At 49.0% G+C, this 18,394-nt stretch overlaps 1 protein-coding gene across 1 annotated transcript; it reads right to left on the reverse strand.

The window, feature by feature from the left end:
* Positions 1–644: 644 nt before the first annotated feature.
* On the reverse strand, positions 645–13,238 carry LOC147120866 (uncharacterized). The gene is made up of 2 exons (XM_085979217.1): positions 8,678–13,238; positions 645–1,646 (listed from the first exon to the last, which is right to left on the reverse strand). Exons 1-2 carry the CDS (start codon positions 11,693–11,695, stop codon positions 1,524–1,526), a joined length of 3,141 nt encoding a protein of 1,046 aa, XP_085835343.1. The 5' UTR covers positions 11,696–13,238; the 3' UTR covers positions 645–1,523.
* Between the last annotated feature and the right edge of the window lie 5,156 nt (positions 13,239–18,394).

Consider the following 18,394-nt stretch of genomic DNA (forward strand, 5'->3'; position numbering starts at 1 on the left):
ATTCAAAAATCTATCGATCTCTGTATTGAATATACTCAACGACTGAGTCTCCACAGCCTTCTGGGGTAGAGAATTCCAAAGATTCACCGCCCTCTGAGTGAAAAATATCTCATCTCAGTTCTAAATGGCCGACCCCTTATTCTGAGACTGTGACCCCTGGTTCTAGGCTCCCCAGCCAGGGGAAACATCCTCCCTGCATCTACCCTGTCAAGCCCTGTAAGAATTTTGAATGTTTCAATTAGATCACCTCTCATTCTTCCAAACTCTAGAGAATATAGGCCTAGTCTACTCAATCTCTCCTCATAGGACAATCCCCCCATCCCAGGAACCAGTCTGGTGAACCTTAGTTGCACTCCCTCTATGGCAAGTATATCCTTCCTTAGGTAAGGAGACCAAAACTGTACACAATATTCCAGGTGTGGTCTCACCAAAGCCCTATAATATTTTAGTAAGACTTCTTTACTCTTGTACTCTACCCCCTTTGTAATAAAGGCTAACATACCATTTTTGCTGTACCTGCATGTGAACTTTCAGTGATTCGTGTACAAGGACACCCAGTGTTCTGCCCTCGCAACGCGATCCTATGCAGAGCTAGACAGATAGCGAACAACTCGATATCTTCCAATAAAATCACAAGGCTTGACTTTTCTTGTAACGCTTTACTGAAAGATTCTTACTGTAAAACTGAAATACAACACAGAAATGGAAGGACACATTAGTATACAGACGCATAATTGATATGTATACACAAATTTAGGTACGCCTGGGCAACACGGTACATCTGGCAATGAATTACATTTAGCGAGCTGGAAGGCGTTCTCTTTAAATTAGCCCTGTACATAGTGTATCAAATACGGCTGCTAGTTAACCAGCTAGACAGAGAAAGTTACAACTAAACATTTTCTACAACATGCAGTGTACGCTAATCGTCTATAGCATTCTAAGTACTCACAGACAAACAATTTCCAAGACTGAAGCATGGGGACAATACAACCGAGGAGCACCGTGGCGCAGGTCTTGTTCCGGCGGCAGCTCCACGAGGAATGAACTTGCAGTGCCGTGGGGAGCGTGGTGACCTCATCACGCTCGGGGTCGTGACGTCGTCGCGTTTGCCGGTAGTTGCGTCGCTGGCCGTTGGGGCCTAGGTCGGGAGCAGGAGCTGGAGGCCAGGCTGGGCCGGTGCTTGCCGCGGGAGCGGAAGATAGCGGCGCTCCCGGCGGCTGATCGATGCGGCCGAAGACGCTGGGCCGGGCTGTGCCGGCAGCCTTTCTGGAGAGCCGAGTCGGGCCGGTAGCCGCCTCACGCACGTCACGTCGTACGTCTTAAAGGGGCAATGGCCCTAAACGGTGAGTTAAAGGGGCAACGGCCCTAACAGGTAAGTTATACATATATAAGTAGGTTATGTACATACAGTAAGGTTAAGTTAGAGGGAGAGACAGCACACTCCCCGCTTGGTACAATTCCATTTGTACCACTACAGATACAAAATAACCTGGAGAAAACGTCCTTTGGCTGCCACACGCTCAGAGTCCGTTCTCTAGATTTCTTCGGAAAGGAGGACTACGATCTCTGAGACTGGCCTCAGAAACACCTTGACAGTCTCTTCCTTGACGATCTTCACCTCCACCTTGCGGACCCTCTTGTCCCTGTGTTGAAACGGATTTTTTGGTCCTCAATCTGGTTCAGTACAAACACTGAGTCGAATACTGGTTTAGTTCAACAGTTGTTTTATTCTGTTGTCCCGGGAGACTTACTCTGATACAGCACCGTTCTGACTCCAGCAGAGTCTCGACAGGTTCCACCAGAGCAAGCAATCTTTCATACAGAGTACCACATTATTATACTTGCTTTTGAGAAGACATTAACACATCTTACAGTCTGCACCAATCCTGAGCTGGGCACGTACACATTTTAAAGTGATTTCCTGGCCTGGCAGTTTGAAATAAAGAAGTCACAGTTCACTGAATGGTTTATAATATAGAAAATATGCAGGTAATGGTTTCACGATCACCTAATCATTATGGTAATGCATGGTAATGTGTTTTCGGATCGCCTATTGTCAGTATACCCTTTGCACTCCACCCTACATTGTTTCTACCAGCAAGGTGTGACATTGTAGGGGCCAGCCATATTAGCCACAGATCAGTTTAGCTTCTTTTATTTTACTTCTTCCTGCTGCCTTCACAGCTTCCCGAGTTAACATGATCATCTCTCACAATATGCAAGTGACTCAGCGATGTCGACATTGCACCACCATTTTAGGCTAACAGGGTCCTCCATTTTAGGTTGGCAGGGTCCTTGGCCATGCGGAGCGAGTTGTTACCTTATTTTTGCATTCTATATTCTCATTCCCCCCTTTTATCATTCCATGATAACCATCTAAGGTACCCTGTGATTCTGGGCTTCATCCTACTGGTTCATCTCTACTTTATTGAGTCTATTATACTCCTCCTCCATTAATTCCTTCTCAACTTGCTCCTTTACCATCTCACTCGCTTCACCCTCTATATTTAGTAATTCAATTTCTTCTGATGATGATTTCCTTTTTTAATAGTCCATTACAGAAGTCCCATTTAGTCACGTTCCAGGATCCGAAAGCTTTAAGATTCTTGTCTTTGCACTGGAGAATATCTCTTCGGCACATTTCTTCAGTCGATTGAACGCCCCGCCCGCGAGCAGGATAACGCTCAGAAGCAGTAATAAGGTCCTCATCTTGATCCTCCGTGATCAATCAATGCGACTTATTAGTTATTAATCTGGAAAACAAACTGCTTACACAAGATCCAAAGTTAAAAACTTAAAGCTAAAATTTTAAAAATTAAAAATTAGAAATCGTATAATAAGTATAATAAAAGTAGGATTTTGGCAGGCCAAAACAATCCAAACACAACACCAGACCTCGTAAAACTGCAGTCACCTTTATCAAGGCCGAGCGTGAGTTCTGTAGTCTCTTATCAATTAAAATAAAATTAATGATTGTTCGTAAAATCTACTCTATACTGTACTGAAATCTACTGATTATCTCCCCCCCCTTTTGATTGGTTTCTCCAATCAATTTACAATGGTGGAATGCACCCATACGCTTCTTCCCTCGACCTTAGCTGCAGTCGGGGTTGTTAGTAAGACCTGATATGGACCTTCCCACCTTGAATCTAGACTTTTACGAGTCCAGTTCTTAACCATCACATAGCAAAGTGTACACATTCAATAACCCAAAGAGCTAACTCATCAGACATGCAAGTCTGTTCCGCGGGAGTAGTCCAGAGTTTTGATAAAGGGTTATATACACATCCCGATTCTCTCCATAAATGCTTATCACTATCAGGAGCGTCCTCCTGCAACTTAATCACCTCTTGGATGGTTGGCATTAGTTTTTCCGAGGTAGACTGATTCTTTTTGGAATTTTTAGTCTGCCTCATAATTCCGGCACAATCATTTGGTGACTCCTAGAAGCAATTTTGGCTGCCTCATCAGCGCGGCGGTTTCCTATATCTACTGGGTTTTGGCCAGTGGTATGGGCAGAGCATTTAATCACAGCTATCTGTTTGGGGAGTAAAAGGGCTTGCAGGAGGTCTGAAACTAACTGACGGTGTGAGATCGGACTGCCCGAGGAGGTTAGAAATCCTCTATTTTTCCACAATTGTCCAAAGTCGTGAACTACTCCAAAGGCATATCTAGAGTCTGTATATACATTGATTCGTAATCCTTCTCCCAAAGTACAAGCTCGTATGAGTGCAAACAGTTCGGCTTGCTGGGCAGAAAAAGGGGATTCAAAGGCTGCTGATTCTAAGGTGACACCTTCCTGATTTACAATTGCATAACCAGAAATTCGTTTTCCCATGTCATCAATTGAAGAACTGCCATCCGTATACATGGTAATACCGGGATCCGTAATAGGAGTGTCAAACAAATCAGGTCGGACTGAGGTATCATCCTTAATGAGGTGTAAGCAATCATGGCTTGGTTCATCACTCTCGGAAGGCGGGTTTGCAATGAAACTGGCAGGGTTGATAGTGCTACAGTGTTTAAATGTAAGCCTAGGATTGTTCAGTAAGTATATTTCATACTTATTTTGCCTGGCGGTAGTCAGGTGTTGGGTCTGCAATTGCCCCAGTAACGCAGTGACTGAGTGACAGCTATACACAGTAATATCCTGTTGAAGTGTCATGTTAGCGGCTGACTGTAGACTGTTGTAGACGGCTGTAAGGATCTGGGTGCAATAGGGATGTCCTAAAGCTACCGGATCCATTTTTGATGAATAATAAGCTACCGGTCGATGCTTATCTCCATGCTTCTGGGTCAGGACTGCTGTTGAGCAATCGTTTATTACTGTGCAGTATAACTGGAATGGTCTATCGTACAGGGGTCGTCCCAGGGCTGGTGCTTGGACCAGATCCTGTTTTAATTCCTCAAATGCCTGCTGTGCCTCTAGTTCCAGCTCAAACTCTCCCTCTTTAGCCGTGTAGGGAGTCAGATGTTTGGTTAATACTGCAATATTAGGTATCCACTGTCGACAATAATTAACCATTCCCAGCCACTGTCTGACTTGTTTGGCCGTTTTAGGGGCTGGTGTCTCGCATATTGGCTGTATTCTACTGGTTTCCAGACTGCGGTTCTCTGCTGATAACATAACTCCAAGAAATTTAACTGTCTTCTTAGCCACTAGTACTTTAGCTGGAGATACCACATATCCCAATTCTGAGAGATAGTTCAACAACTGAATAGTGTCCTCTCTGTTACTTAGCTCATCAGGGCTGGCAATGAGAAGGTCATCCACATACTGGATCAGATTAGAGCCACGATTTAATGTCAGTGTCTGTAATTGCTGTTGAAGGCACCGCGAAAACAGGGTGGGTGAATTCACAAAGCCCTGGGGTAATCGAGTCCACGTATACTGCTGGCCATTAAATTGCAGTCCAAGCCGGTAGTTATTACAAATTGGTGGGTCGCAGATTGATTTTTGTAGGTCACCTGAACTGGTTCTGACATAGCATACTTGGTCCTTTGACCTTGGAAGCCTGATAATTCCTGGGTCTTGTTGGATCGGGGAAGTTTAAGGTCCGATTGGACAGAGGACATGGCGGCTCCAGTGTCTACTAAAAAGGGGTACCATTGATCCTGGATTTGCAACATTAATAAGGGTTCTTGGGCCGACTGTGAACTGCTGGTCACTAGATTAGCTAGTCAATTCTGTGGGAATGGATTATTCTGGGAGAAATTGGTATATCCTCCCCTGCCTCTAGGTCCTCCTCCGTTTCTTCTCCATCCTCCCCTGCCTCTCCTAGGTGGGTCTCCAGAGGCTAAGGATGGGCAGTCTCTGACCCAATGTCCATCCTTTCCACAGTTATAACACTGCCCTTGTCTTTGACCTTGGTATCCCCGTCCTTGTCCTCTACCCCTTCCTCCACCTCCGTAATTCTGTTGTGGAGTGGCGTAGGGTTGGCCGTATGCAGTAGCATTGAAGCCGTTTGGATGAGGGTAATATCCATAATTCTGAGAGTCTACCCCTCCAGGGTTACAGTATTGAGGTTCCATCTGATACCCTGTCTTGTCTATCGTGTGTGGTTGAATTGGGACTTCCTTCACGACATATTCTGTTTTTACTGTCTTCTGGGGTTGGTTCTCCGAACCTTTACTCTCTTTCCAATGATACTTTACGGCTCTAGCCATTTGAGTTGGAGTATTTTCTGCCCAGTTCATATTATTGGTTTTAACGGCTGTCGCCACAGCAGCCGGGAGACAGTTCATCAGAATGGCGCAGAATTGGGGTGAATTGGCTCCTGCTTGGTAATTGGTGTCCCCTGACTGTCCCTGATAAACCTCACAGAATCTTTCCAAAAATTCCTCAGGTCCCTCATCTTTCTTTGGCTTAGTATCTAGGACATTAGATATAGGTTTTTGGAGTGTAGCATTGAGTGCTGCAAACATGCGTCGCTCCCTATCAGCTGTGAGGGCGTGGGCGGCCTCTAAAGCGGCATGATTAGGGTGAGTCAGGCGTTCCAAAAATCTAGTGTGTTTGGAAGGAGTTAAAACTTGTTGAATCAAAGCCCATAGATCTCGGGAGTCTGCATTGTACACCTGTATCGTGGTTCGAAGAAAGTCCACAAACCTAGCCGGCGCCTTTTTCCTGTCTGGCATACCGGTTAGGATAGCCATTATCTCATTAGGTTTCCAAGGGAAAAATACATCTATGGTGGGGTTGGTTGCGGCAGCCGCTGCATTCGGGTTTGGCATTGTTCTTACCGGCAGATTTCTGGGCGTTCGTTTTGGTTTAGTAAGGCTAATTTCGGGTTCTGAGTCGGAACTGTTTAAGGGTGAAAGGTTGTCTTCAGAATCAGTAAGGTCACTACATGAGTCAGTGTCATCTGCTTTTGCTGGTTTATGTTGTACTAATTGTCTGGGTCTACGTTTCTTCTTCTGCCAATTCAGACTAGGGGTATTCCCCGGTTTCACGTCTTTCTTGGGATTTGTTGGATCTTTCGATCGGGTTCGACAAGCAACAGGGTCTATATAAACATCAGAAATCGGCGTGATTGGGGAGTGACTTGGGACAGTAAGGGAGGGTGTCGGTGGACTGGTAACGGACGTAATAGGGATCAAGCCAGTCTGATTTGTAAGAGGTTGGTCGGGATAAATGTTATTATATTGGGGTGGCTGAGGAGGTGCCGCGGTAGGAGTTCTAATTGTCCAATTGTCTAAGTCCTCATCTGTTCCGTCTCCCTCTTTCAACCTAAGGCCAACCATTGAACTACGTAGTTCATTTTTATCCTTTTTATCTGGCGCCATTTCAGATTTAGACCTTTTCTCATGTGCACATTCTTTCTTAAGTATTTCAATGGGTTTAGGATTCCCTCCTTCAGTTAGCTTTATTCCTAACTTAACAGCATTCTCTTGCCAGCTGGCTAATAGGGAACTGTCTTTAATTTCTTGGCAATACTGTCGCCAGAGTCCAATTAGTTTCTTAGTCTTACTTCCCATATTCTTTTTCCAAATCACTTCTTGAGCTTGTTTAACCGTTTCTAAGCTTTTGGGACCCCCTAGTGGCCATTGTTCGCTGCCTAACTTTTTATTTAAACCCCCTGAGAGTTGTCTCAATTGTTGGGCTTTGTCCGGGTATTGGTCACATAAGGTTTGTAAGGCACTGCCCTCATCACTTGTGGTATCTAGGTAATTACCCATGGTTCTCTTACACTAAGGGTTCTTTTTCAGGATTCGAGTTACTTTTTGCACGTGTCTTATATATTTCACGGATACCGGCACACAAAATGAAACGCAACACTACAATACTTACAATACTTAGACTTAACAAAAACACAGTACAACACTTAGACTTAACAAAAACACAGTGAGTCGTCTATAGTCAAATAGTAATTTTAGCCTCTGTCACCGCCTGGTACAGGTATTCTTAGCCTCTGTCACCACCTGGTACAGGTATTCTTAGCCTAATTATTCAAATCGTAAATTTAGCCTCTGTCACCGCCTGGTACAGGTATTCTTAGCCTCTGTCACCACCTGGTACAGGTATTCTTAGCCTAATTATTCTACTTATACGACCCTTATCTTGCACTCCCCGAGTACAAGTTGCTATAGCTCTAGAGTCCCCGACTCTCTCTTTTTACTTTCTTTCAAGTATTCCTTTTCTCTTTCTTTAAAATCACTTATCTACTTTTTAGTCCAATCGGAGCCTGAGCGGGCCAAGTGAAATACGAGGCCGGCGCTTTACCCGACTTGGATACTTATTTCCTAAGTTTACACAGTATTCGCCAGATTGACCCAGATCTCGTCGGGACACCACACAAGAATTAGCGAGTGGCAAAACTTTTATCGGACTTACGGATCAGAGGAAAACCGAAGTGGTAAATTTAAACATACTCACCCCGGGGGCCCATTTCCTCCTCTCACGTCCAAAACTAGTTCGGCTCTTAATTTCGCGAATTCTCGGTGATCGTCCGTTGAGATCCCACTTCTGACACCAAATGTTGAAACGGATTTTTTGGTCCTCAATCTGGTTCAGTACAAACACTGAGTCGAATACTGGTTTAGTTCAACAGTTGTTTTATTCTGTTGTCCCGGGAGACTTACTCTGATACAGCACCGTTCTGACTCCAGCAGAGTCTCGACAGGTTCCACCAGAGCAAGCAATCTTTCATACAGAGTACCACATTATTATACTTGCTTTTGAGAAGACATTAACACATCTTACAGTCTGCACCAATCCTGAGCTGGGCACGTACACATTTTAAAGTGATTTCCTGGCCTGGCAGTTTGAAATAAAGAAGTCACAGTTCACTGAATGGTTTATAATATAGAAAATATGCAGGTAATGGTTTCACGATCACCTAATCATTATGGTAATGCATGGTAATGTGTTTTCGGATCGCCTATTGTCAGTATACCCTTTGCACTCCACCCTACATTGTTTCTACCAGCAAGGTGTGACATTGTAGGGGCCAGCCATATTAGCCACAGATCAGTTTAGCTTCTTTTATTTTACTTCTTCCTGCTGCCTTCACAGCTTCCCGAGTTAACATGATCATCTCTCACAATATGCAAGTGACTCAGCGATGTCGACATTGCACCACCATTTTAGGCTAACAGGGTCCTCCATTTTAGGTTGGCAGGGTCCTTGGCCATGCGGAGCGAGTTGTTACCTTATTTTTGCATTCTATATTCTCACCTGCTCGGCAGAGTTTTGACGGCCGGTCCCACTGACCGTTCGTTTGTGTGCTTGGCTGTCTTTCAGCAAGACGACATCTCTCACTTTGACATTCGGCTTGTCTTCTGTCCATTTCCTACGGCTCTGTAGGGTGGGCAAATACTCTCCTCCCCATCTCTTCCAAGAAGTGTCTGCACGACACTGTACTTGCTTCCACTGCTTCCTGTGCAGCTCGGCCATGTCGAAGTTTCCAGAGGGAGCTGAAATAGCACTCATCTTTTGAGTCAGGAGCATCGCTGGGGTGGGGACTGCAGGCGTGTCTGGGTCGGTGGACCCCGGCACCAGGGTTCTCCTGAGCGAGCAGAGGCGCCCCGCAGCCTGCTCCCCGCTACTCGGAAGACGGCGTCCAGGAGGGCGAAATGGCAGGGGTGCTGCCCAGCTGTGTCTATCGTCCTTGGACCTTTCAAGCACTGAGCATCCTAGGCCATCTGTGCTCACAGTGGGGCCTGCCTCTTCCTCGCAGGCAGAGGAGGTTGACCTATGATGCTGCGTCATGTCGTCGTAGTCCTCCTTTACCTGGATCCTGTTTGGGCATGGGCTGAGACAGGATGTGCGACCGTTGCGCGACACGTTTGCTTTATAGACGCTGACATCCGCTGGTTTGTGGACTGTTCGCAGGCAAACTCCACCCACGAGGACCCATCCCAAGTCAAGCCGCTGCGCATAGGGAGCATCGTGGGGCCCGTTGATGTGCTCACGTACCTTGTGCACCCTTAAGATGTCTCTTCCCAAGAGTAGGAGGATTGGAGCGTCCGGGTCCACAGCTGGAATCTTATTGGCAATTGGCTGTAGGTGGGGCTGATGGCGTGCGACCTCTGGGGAGGGGATTTCCGTCCTGTCCTCTGGCATCATGTCGCACTCAATCAAGGTGGGGAGGGGAAGCTGTAGTTTCCCATCCATGGACTCGATCATGAAGTTCCCGACTCTCCTACCCGTAGTCTCTGTTGTCCCTGCACAGGTTTTTAGCGTGTACGGAGCGGTGCTGGCCTTGACGTCGAAGAGATTGAAGAATTCCGTCTTCGCTAGGGACTTGTTGCTTTGCTCGTCGAGCACTGCATACATTTTGATTGCCTTCTCCTTTCTCCCTGCAGGATATGCTTTAACCAAGCAGATTTTGGAGCATGAGCGTGGGCTGCTTGCATTTCCGCAAACCTCTGTACACTTGGAGGTGACTGAAGATGTGCTTTCGCTTTGCTCCCCGCTATCCTCTTTGTCAACCGCGGCGCTCTCGGTGGTTGACGGAGGAGGACCTGGATGCAGGGCTGCTATGTGTTTTTCGCTGTTGCACTCAAGGCACTTGATTGTCGCCTTGCAGTCTTTTGCCATGTGCGTAGTCGACCCACAACACCTGAAGCAGATGCGGTTCTCTTTCAGGTATGACGTGCGCTCATCAATGGGCTTGTCTCTAAAGCTTCGACACTTTTTGAGTGGGTGGGGCTTCTTGTGTATAGGACACTGACGATCTGGGTCATCCACTTCATTCCCAGCAGAACTGGATTGGTTGACTGGGGGTTCGGCTGGAACCTCTGTTTTGTGCACACTCACAGAGGCTTTGTTGCTGTCCTTTGTGGGTTTCTCTGTTCTCGAAGGAGCGTAACTGCTGGAGGTGGAGAAAGCGAAACTTGGATCATTCCTCACCCTTGCCTGTTGTTGGACAAACCTGGAGAAGAGAGAGAAGGGGGGAAATGCCACTCCATTTTCCTCCTTGTACTTGGATCCCTTAGCTATCCATTTCTCTTGAAGATTGTGGGGGAGCTTTTCCACTATTGGGTTTACCCCGCGAGCCGTATCCAAATACAAGAGGCCGGTCAGGTAACCTTCTCCCTTGGCACACTCCAGTTCGAGGAGAATGTCGCCCAGTTCTCTGAGCTCGACATTATCCTTGTTGGTTAGCTTCGGGAAGTCCTCAAGCTTCTTGAGCAGTGCGTGTTCGATGACTTCTGGTGTCCCATAACAGTCGTCGAGACGTTGCCAAACCAGGTTGAGGCCTGCTGTGGGATTGAGGACGTGCGCTGAGCGAATTCTCTTCGCCTGCCTTGACGACTCGGCTCCGAGCCACTTTGTCATCAAGTCTAGTTCTTCTCTGGCTGACAGATTCAAGTCCTTGGTGGTACTCAGGAAGGATGCTCTCCATGACCAATAATTTTCAGGATGGTCATCGAATTCTAGGAGGCCTGAACTTAATAATTCTCGGCGAGTAAGGTACCTGGCGAAGTCTTGTGCGCCTTGCGGCTCGGGCGAGGACTGCTTAGCTGGATTGGCCGAGTGTTGTGGAGGTCTCTGCAGGCGAGCCTTACTCGTTTCTTCTCTTTTAAGCTCAGTGTCTCCGAAAACGGGCCGTTTGTTGCTGGGGTGAGTAGCTAGTTCTACATCGAGATACCTGAATGTTTCCTTTGGGAACACTTTGGAGTGTTGTTGGACATACTCATTTGTACGTTGCACTGGACTGAGGGGCTGTTCCAGGTCATATGTTTCCTGGCTGGGCTCCCCGCGTTCGCTCTCCTCATCTTCTTCGTAAGCTGCGGCTTCGGCTTTAGCGGCAGCGGCAGCTCTCTGGCTTTGGAGAATGTGGAGAATGGCAGCGAGATCAGCTCTCTGCTTTACAAGGTCAGCTTTCTGCTTCATCATACTAGCGTCGAGGTCGGCTCTCTGCTTCATGAGGTCAGCTTCTTTTTCAGCGAAGGACAATTGCGCCTGGGTGGCCTTTGCCTTGGCACGTGCTTTGGCGGCTGTAGAAGCTGTCGATGACGACGGTCTGCTGGACCGCCGAGATGACCTAGAGGATACTTTAGAGAACTGTGACTTGGCATCGTTTGCTGGGAGAGCTGTCGGTGACGACGGTCTGCTGGACCGCCGAGATGTTCTAGAGGCTGCTTTAGAGGACTGTGACTTGGCCTCGTTTGCTGGGAGAGGCTCATTCTTCTCGATTGGCTGGTCGACTTCCTCTAGAGTATATTGTTTTCCTGAGCGTAGACTCATGGTAGCTGAGTGGTATCTTCCTGTGCTTGAGCCCGCTGTGCTGCTGTCTTTTTACTGTTCTGCCCTCGCAACGCGATCCTATGCAGAGCTAGACAGATAGCGAACAACTCGATATCTTCCAATAAAATCACAAGGCTTGACTTTTCTTGTAACGCTTTACTGAAAGATTCTTACTGTAAAACTGAAATACAACACAGAAATGGAAGGACACATTAGTATACAGACGCATAATTGATATGTATACACAAATTTAGGTATGCCTGGGCAACACGGTACATCTGGCAACGAATTACATTTAGCGAGCTGGAAGGCATTCTCTTTAAATTAGCCCTGTACATAGTGTATCAAATACGGCTGCTGGTTAACCAACTAGACAGAAAAAGTTACAACTAAACATTTTCTACAACATGCAGTGTACGCTAATCGTCTATAGCATTCTAAGTACTCACAGACAAACAATTTCCAAGACTGAAGCATGGGGACAATACAACCGAGGAGCACCGTGGCGCAGGTCTTGTTCCGGCGGCAGCTCCACGAGGAATGAACTTGCAGTGCCGTGGGGAGCGTGGTGACCTCATCACGCTCGGGGTCGTGACGTCGTCGCGTTTGCCGGTAGTTGCGTCGCTGGCCGTTGGGGCCTAGGTCGGGAGCAGGAGCTGGAGGCCAGGCTGGGCCGGTGCTTGCCGCGGGAGCGGAAGATAGCGGCGCTCCCGGCGGCTGATTGATGCGGCCGAAGACGCTGGGCCGGGCTGTGCCGGCAGCCTTTCTGGAGAGCCGAGTCGGGCCGGTAGCCGCCTCACGCACGTCACGTCGTACGTGACGTGACGTCAGCGCGCTAAGGCGCGTCTTAAAGGGGCAATGGCCCTAAACGGTGAGTTAAAGGGGCAACGGCCCTAACAGGTAAGTTATACATATATAAGTAGGTTATGTACATACAGTAAGGTTAAGTTAGAGGGAGAGACAGCACACCCAGGTTCCTGCATCTAGTCTGTCCAGTCCTGTCAGAATTTTATAAGTTTCAATGAGGTCCCCTCTCATTCTTCTAAACTCCAGCGAGTACAAGCCCAATCGACCCAATCTCTCCTCATACGTCATTCCTGCCATCCCAGGTATCAGCCTGGTGAATCTTCGCTGAACTCCTTCCATGGCAAGAACATCCTTCCTCAGATAAGGCAACCAAAACTGCACACAATACTCAAGGTGTGGTCGCACCAAGGCCCTGTACAACTGCAGCAAGACATCCCTGTTCCTGTACTCAAACGCTCTCGCTACAAAGGCCAACATGCCATTTGCCTTCTTAACCACCTGCTGCACCTGCATGCTTACCTTCAGCGACTAGTGCACAAGGACACCCAGGTCTTGTTGCACTTCCCCTTCTCCCAATCTATTGCAATTCAGATAATAATCTGCCTTCCTGTTTTTGCCACCAAAGTGGATAACCTCGCATTTATCCATGTTATATTGTATCTGCCATGCTTTTGCCCAATCACCCAACCTGTCCAAATCATCCTGGAGTTTCTCGACATCCTCCTCACAGCACACACGCCCACCCAGCTTTGTGTCGTCTGCAAATTTGGAGATATTACATCTAGTTCCCTTGTCTAGATCATTAATATATATTGTGAATAGCTGGGGCCCAAGGACCGAACCCTGCGGTACCCCACTAGTCACTGCCTGCCACTCGGAAAATGACCCGTTTATTCCAACTCTTTGCTTTCTGTCTGCCAACCAGTTCTCTATCCAAGTCAATACCTTGCCCCCAATCCCATGTGCCTTAGCTTTACACGCTAATCTCTTATGCGGGACCTTATCGAAAGCCTTCTGAAAGTCCAAATACACCACATCCACTGGTTCTCCCTTATCTATTTTACCAGTTACATCCTCAAAAAATTCCAGTAGATTAGTCAAGCACGATTTACCTTTTGTAAATCCATGTTGACTTTGTCCGATCCTGTCACTGTTTTCCAAGTGCTCTGCTATTACATCTTTTATAATGGACTCTGGCATTTTCCCCACTACTGATGTCAGGCTTACCGGTCTATAATTCCCCGTTTCCTCTCTACCACCTTTTTTGAATAGTGGGGTAACATTAGCTACCCTCCAATCCATGGGTACTGTTCCAGATTCCATCGCATGCTGGAAGATGATCAGCAAAGCATCAACTATTTCTGGGGCCACTTCCTTAAGTACCCTAGGATGTAGATTATCAGGCCCTGGGGATTTATCGGCCTTCAATCCCATCAATTTCCCTACAAATAATGATTTCTTTCAGTTGCTCCCTTTCATCAGACCTTATGTTCCCTGACATCTGTGGGAGATTATTTGTGTCCTCCTTTGTGAAGACAGAATCAAAATATGTATTTAATTGGTGTGCCATTTCTTTGTTCCCCATTATAAATTCCCCTGATTCTGACTGCAAGGGACCTATGCTTGACTTCACCAATCGTTTTCTCTTCACATATCTATAAAAGCTTTTACAGTCAGTTTTTATGTTCCCTGAAAGTTTACTCTCATATTCTATTTTCCCTTTCTTAATTAATCCCTTTGTCCTCCTTTGTTGAATCCTGAACTGCTCCCAATCCTCAGGTTTACTGCTTTTTCTGGCCAATTTATATGTCCCCTCCTTGGATCTTATGCTATCCCTAATTTCCCTTGTTAGCCACGGTTGAGTCACCTTTTTTGTTTTATTTTTATGCCAAACTGGGATGAACAAATTCTGTAGTTCATGCATGCGATCTTTGAATGTTTGCCATTGCCTATCAGCCATGATCTTATTAAATGGCGGAGCAGGCTTTAAGGGCCGAATGGCCGACTCCTGTTCCTTTTTTCTTACATTTTTATGTTCATTTTACGATGAAATGGTTAGTTTTGCCGCGTATTTTCTCAAAGGCAAAGGCTCTCTTCTGTGGAACTGGTGTCTCTTTCCGCAGTTCCAGCACTCAAGTTTTTGGGGAGCCTCTGGCATTATCCCGAAGCTTGCTTGTCACGCCTTGGAGTCTACTTGGGTTTTCAGATTCGTGCCAAATCTCGTCCGTCTTCAACAGGGTTAGATTAGCCTCTCGAAGCAGTCTCTCTCGCCCCTTCGTATCTGCAATCCCACACACGAGTTGGTCTCGGAGTATTTCCTCTGGCGTTATAGAGTGGAAATCGCAGCGTTCAGCGAGTGTTCACAGTGCCGTACAATACCGGTCGTATGTTTTAGCAGTTTGTCGCATTCTCGTGCTGAACTTGTATCTCTCAAAAGGAACATTCGTTCACGGTCGGCAGTACTGAGAGAACTTTGTCAGCACTGGTGCCATCTTGTTCCCGTCTTCATCCTCGGCACAGTCCAACCAGGTAGCAGACTTCGCGCTCATCTTCCCCGATCACCGTGAGAAGTGTCGCGACCTGCACTCTTTCCGGCTTCCAGTCGAGCTGTGTCGCAATAGTGCAGCATTTCCAAGCTCGCTCAAATCTCTTCTACTACTCTGCAACATTGGTGTCGTGGATATTGAGAGCCCGTGGTGCCGGTGGAACATTCCCAGACACCATCGTGAACACGCTTTAGTTTTTAAGTAAATTTTAAAGTCGTGTAGGTCCACACAAAAATGAAAATTGCTTTAAGCAATTGCTGGCACCATGTGTCAATATCTCTTTAAAGAGCAGGCATGGCTATGCATTGTTGGAAAGTGTCTGAACGTTTTATTAAGTATATGGAACAAGTTAACTTGCAGAAGCAGCACTGAGATCCGCCACTAGGTAGAGAGTGAGGAACAAGAGTCAGGTGAGAGTCACATGACAATGACGCCGCAATGCGTCTTACGTCACAGCATCTTGGGCCAATCAGTGACGGCAGGATGAACCACCATTCGCCAGACCACTGAAATCAGCAGAGAAGCCTTTCATTCTCTACCCGTGCATTAGCAACATTGACCTTTTTAGTTCCAATTTTTAATAGTCCTGCTTTTTATCCTTTACAAGAGTTAAAAACTCACCCAAGGGCTCTGTAAAACAGTAAAGTTATGCCAACCCAAAGGCTGTATGCAGCACGGCTTTTAAAACGATATGACTTCCGCTAGTCTGATTTGATAGACTAGATAACAAGAACATCAGATTTTTACGTATGGTATGCAAAAATCATTAAAAGAAACATTAGGTGGAGGAATCATTCCGCCTCTTGTCCACTTGTGGGACCCGGAAATGGCGGCAGCTATGGCGGCTGTCCGGCCCACAATGCTCCGCGCCCGAGAAAGCGCTCTATGCCCGGAGCGGTCGGAGTGCATTGTGGGTAGAGGACGGGGCCTGGAGGCAGCTAGAGGACGGGGCTTGGAGGCAGCGAGCAGCCTGCGGAGCCTGGACAGGTGGCCTTGGTGCAGCCAGGTGGGTGTGCAATGGGCAGGGGTGGCCTTGGTGTAGCTAGGTGGGTGTGCAATGGGCAGGGGTGGCCTTGATGGGTGTGCAATGGGCAGGTGTGGCCTTGGTGCAGCCAGGTGGGTGTGCAATGGGCAGGGGTGGTCTTGGTGAGTGTGCAATGTGCTGGTGTGGTCTTGGTGCAGCCAGGTGAGTGTGCAATGGGCAGGGGTGGCCTTGGTGCAGCCTGGTGAGTGTGCAATGGGCAGGGGTGGTCTTGGTGTAGACAGGTGGGTGTGCAATGGGCAGGGGCGGCCTTGGTGCAGCCAGGTGGGTGTGCAATGGGCAGGGGCGGCCTTGGTGCAGCCAGGTGGGTGTGCAATGGGCAGGGGTGGTCTTGGTGCAGCCAGGTGGGTGTGCAATGGGCAGGGGTGGTCTTGGTGCAGCCAGGTGGGTGTGCAATGGGCAGGGGTGGTCTTGGTGCAGCCAGGTGGGTGTGCAATGGGCAGGGGTGGTCTTGGTGCAGCCAGGTGGGTGTGCAATGGGCAGGGGCGGCCTTGGTGCAGCCAGGTGGGTGTGCAATGGGCAGGGGTGGTCTTGGTGCAGCCAGGTGGGTGTGCAATGGACAGGGGTGGCCTTGGTGCAGCCAGGTGGGTGTGCAATGGGCAGGGGTGGTCTTGGTGCAGCCAGGTGGGTGTGCAATGGACAGGGGTGGCCTTGGTGCAGCCAGGTGGGTGTGCAATGGGCAGGGGTGGCCTTGGTGGGTGTGCAATGGGCTGGTGTGGTCTTGGTGCAGCCAGGTGGGTGTGCAATGGGCAGGGGTGGCCTTGGTGGGTGTGCAATGGGCTGGTGTGGTCTTGGTGCAGCCAGGTGGGTGTGCAATGGGCAGGGGTGGCCTTGGTGGGTGTGCAATGGGCAGGGGCGGCCTTGGTGCAGCCAGGTGGGTGTGCAATGGGCAGGGGTGGCCTTGGTGGGTGTGCAATGGGCTGGTGTGGTCTTGGTGCAGCCAGGTGGGTGTGCAATGGGCAGGGGTGGCCTTGGTGGGTGTGCAATGGGCTGATGTGGCCTTGGTGCAGCCAGGTGGGTGTGCAATGGGCAGGGGTGGCCTTGGGTGTGCAATGGGCTGGTGTGGTCTTGGTGCAGCCAGGTGGGTGTGCAATGGGCAGGGGTGGCCTTGGTGTTGCCAGGTGGGTGTGCAATGGACAGGGTGGCCTTGGTGGGTGTGCAATGTGCTGGTGTTGTCTTGGTGCAGCCAGGTGGGTGTGCAATGGGCAGGGGTGGCCTTGGTGAGTGTGCAATGGGCTGGTGTGGTCTTGGTGCAGCCTGGTGAGTGTGCAATGGGCAGGGGTGGCCTTGGTGGGTGTGCAATGGGCAGGGGTGGCCTTGGTGGGTGTGCAATGGGCAGGGGTGGCCTTGGTGGGTGTGCAATGGGCAGGGGTGGCCTTGGTGCAGCCAGGTGGGTGTGCAATGGGCAGGGGTGGCCTTGGTGCAGCCAGGTGGGTGTGCAATGGGCAGGGGTGGCCTTGGTGCAGCCAGGTGGGTGTGCAATGGGCAGGGGTGGCCTTGGTGGGTGTGCAATGGGCAGGGGTGGCCTTGGTGCAGCCAGGTGGGTGTGCAATGGGCAGGGGTGGCCTTGGTGCAGCCAGGTGGGTGTGCAATGGGCAGGGGTGGCCTTGGTGCAGCCAGGTCGGTGTGCAATGGGCAGGGGTGGCCTTGGTGGGTGTGCAATGGGCAGGGGTGGCCTTGGTGCAGCCCGGTGGGTGTGCAATGGGCAGGGGTGGCCTTGGACTGTCCTAATCTCTTCCACACACAGCCCTTGTCCACTTGCACACTATTTCTCTCTCGAAGGGAAAGGATTTGCATTTATATATATCTTATCTCATCTTTGGCAGCCTTATTACTTTGCATTTAATAAGTCAGTAGGTTGTGTGTTCAGATTTGAGCATATAATCCAGGTTCTGACAGTCCCGTTGCAGTACTGAGGGAGTGCTCCACATTTGATGGGGCAGTACTGAGGGAGCGCCGCACTGTCGGAGGGGCAGTACTGAGGGAGCGCCGCACTGTCGGAGGGGCAGTACTGAGGGAGCGCCGCACTGTTGGATGTGCAGTACTGAGGGAGCGCTGCACTGTCGGAGGGGCAGTACTGAGGGAGGGCTGCACTGTCGGAGGGGCAGTACTGAGGGAGCGCTGCACTGTCGGAGGGGCAGTACTGAGGGAACGCCGCACTGTCGGAGGGGCAGTACTGAGGGAGCGCTGCACTGTTGGATGTGCAGTACTGAGGGAGCGCTGCACTGTCGGAGGGGCAGTACTGAGGGAGGGCTGCACTGTCGGAGGGGCAGTACTGAGGGAGCGCTGCACTGTCGGAGGGAC

This window comes from Somniosus microcephalus, chromosome 3, assembly GCF_052327205.1.
Source record: "Somniosus microcephalus isolate GS21.2 chromosome 3, FLI_Smic_1.0, whole genome shotgun sequence".
Taxonomy (NCBI): domain Eukaryota; kingdom Metazoa; phylum Chordata; class Chondrichthyes; order Squaliformes; family Somniosidae; genus Somniosus; species Somniosus microcephalus.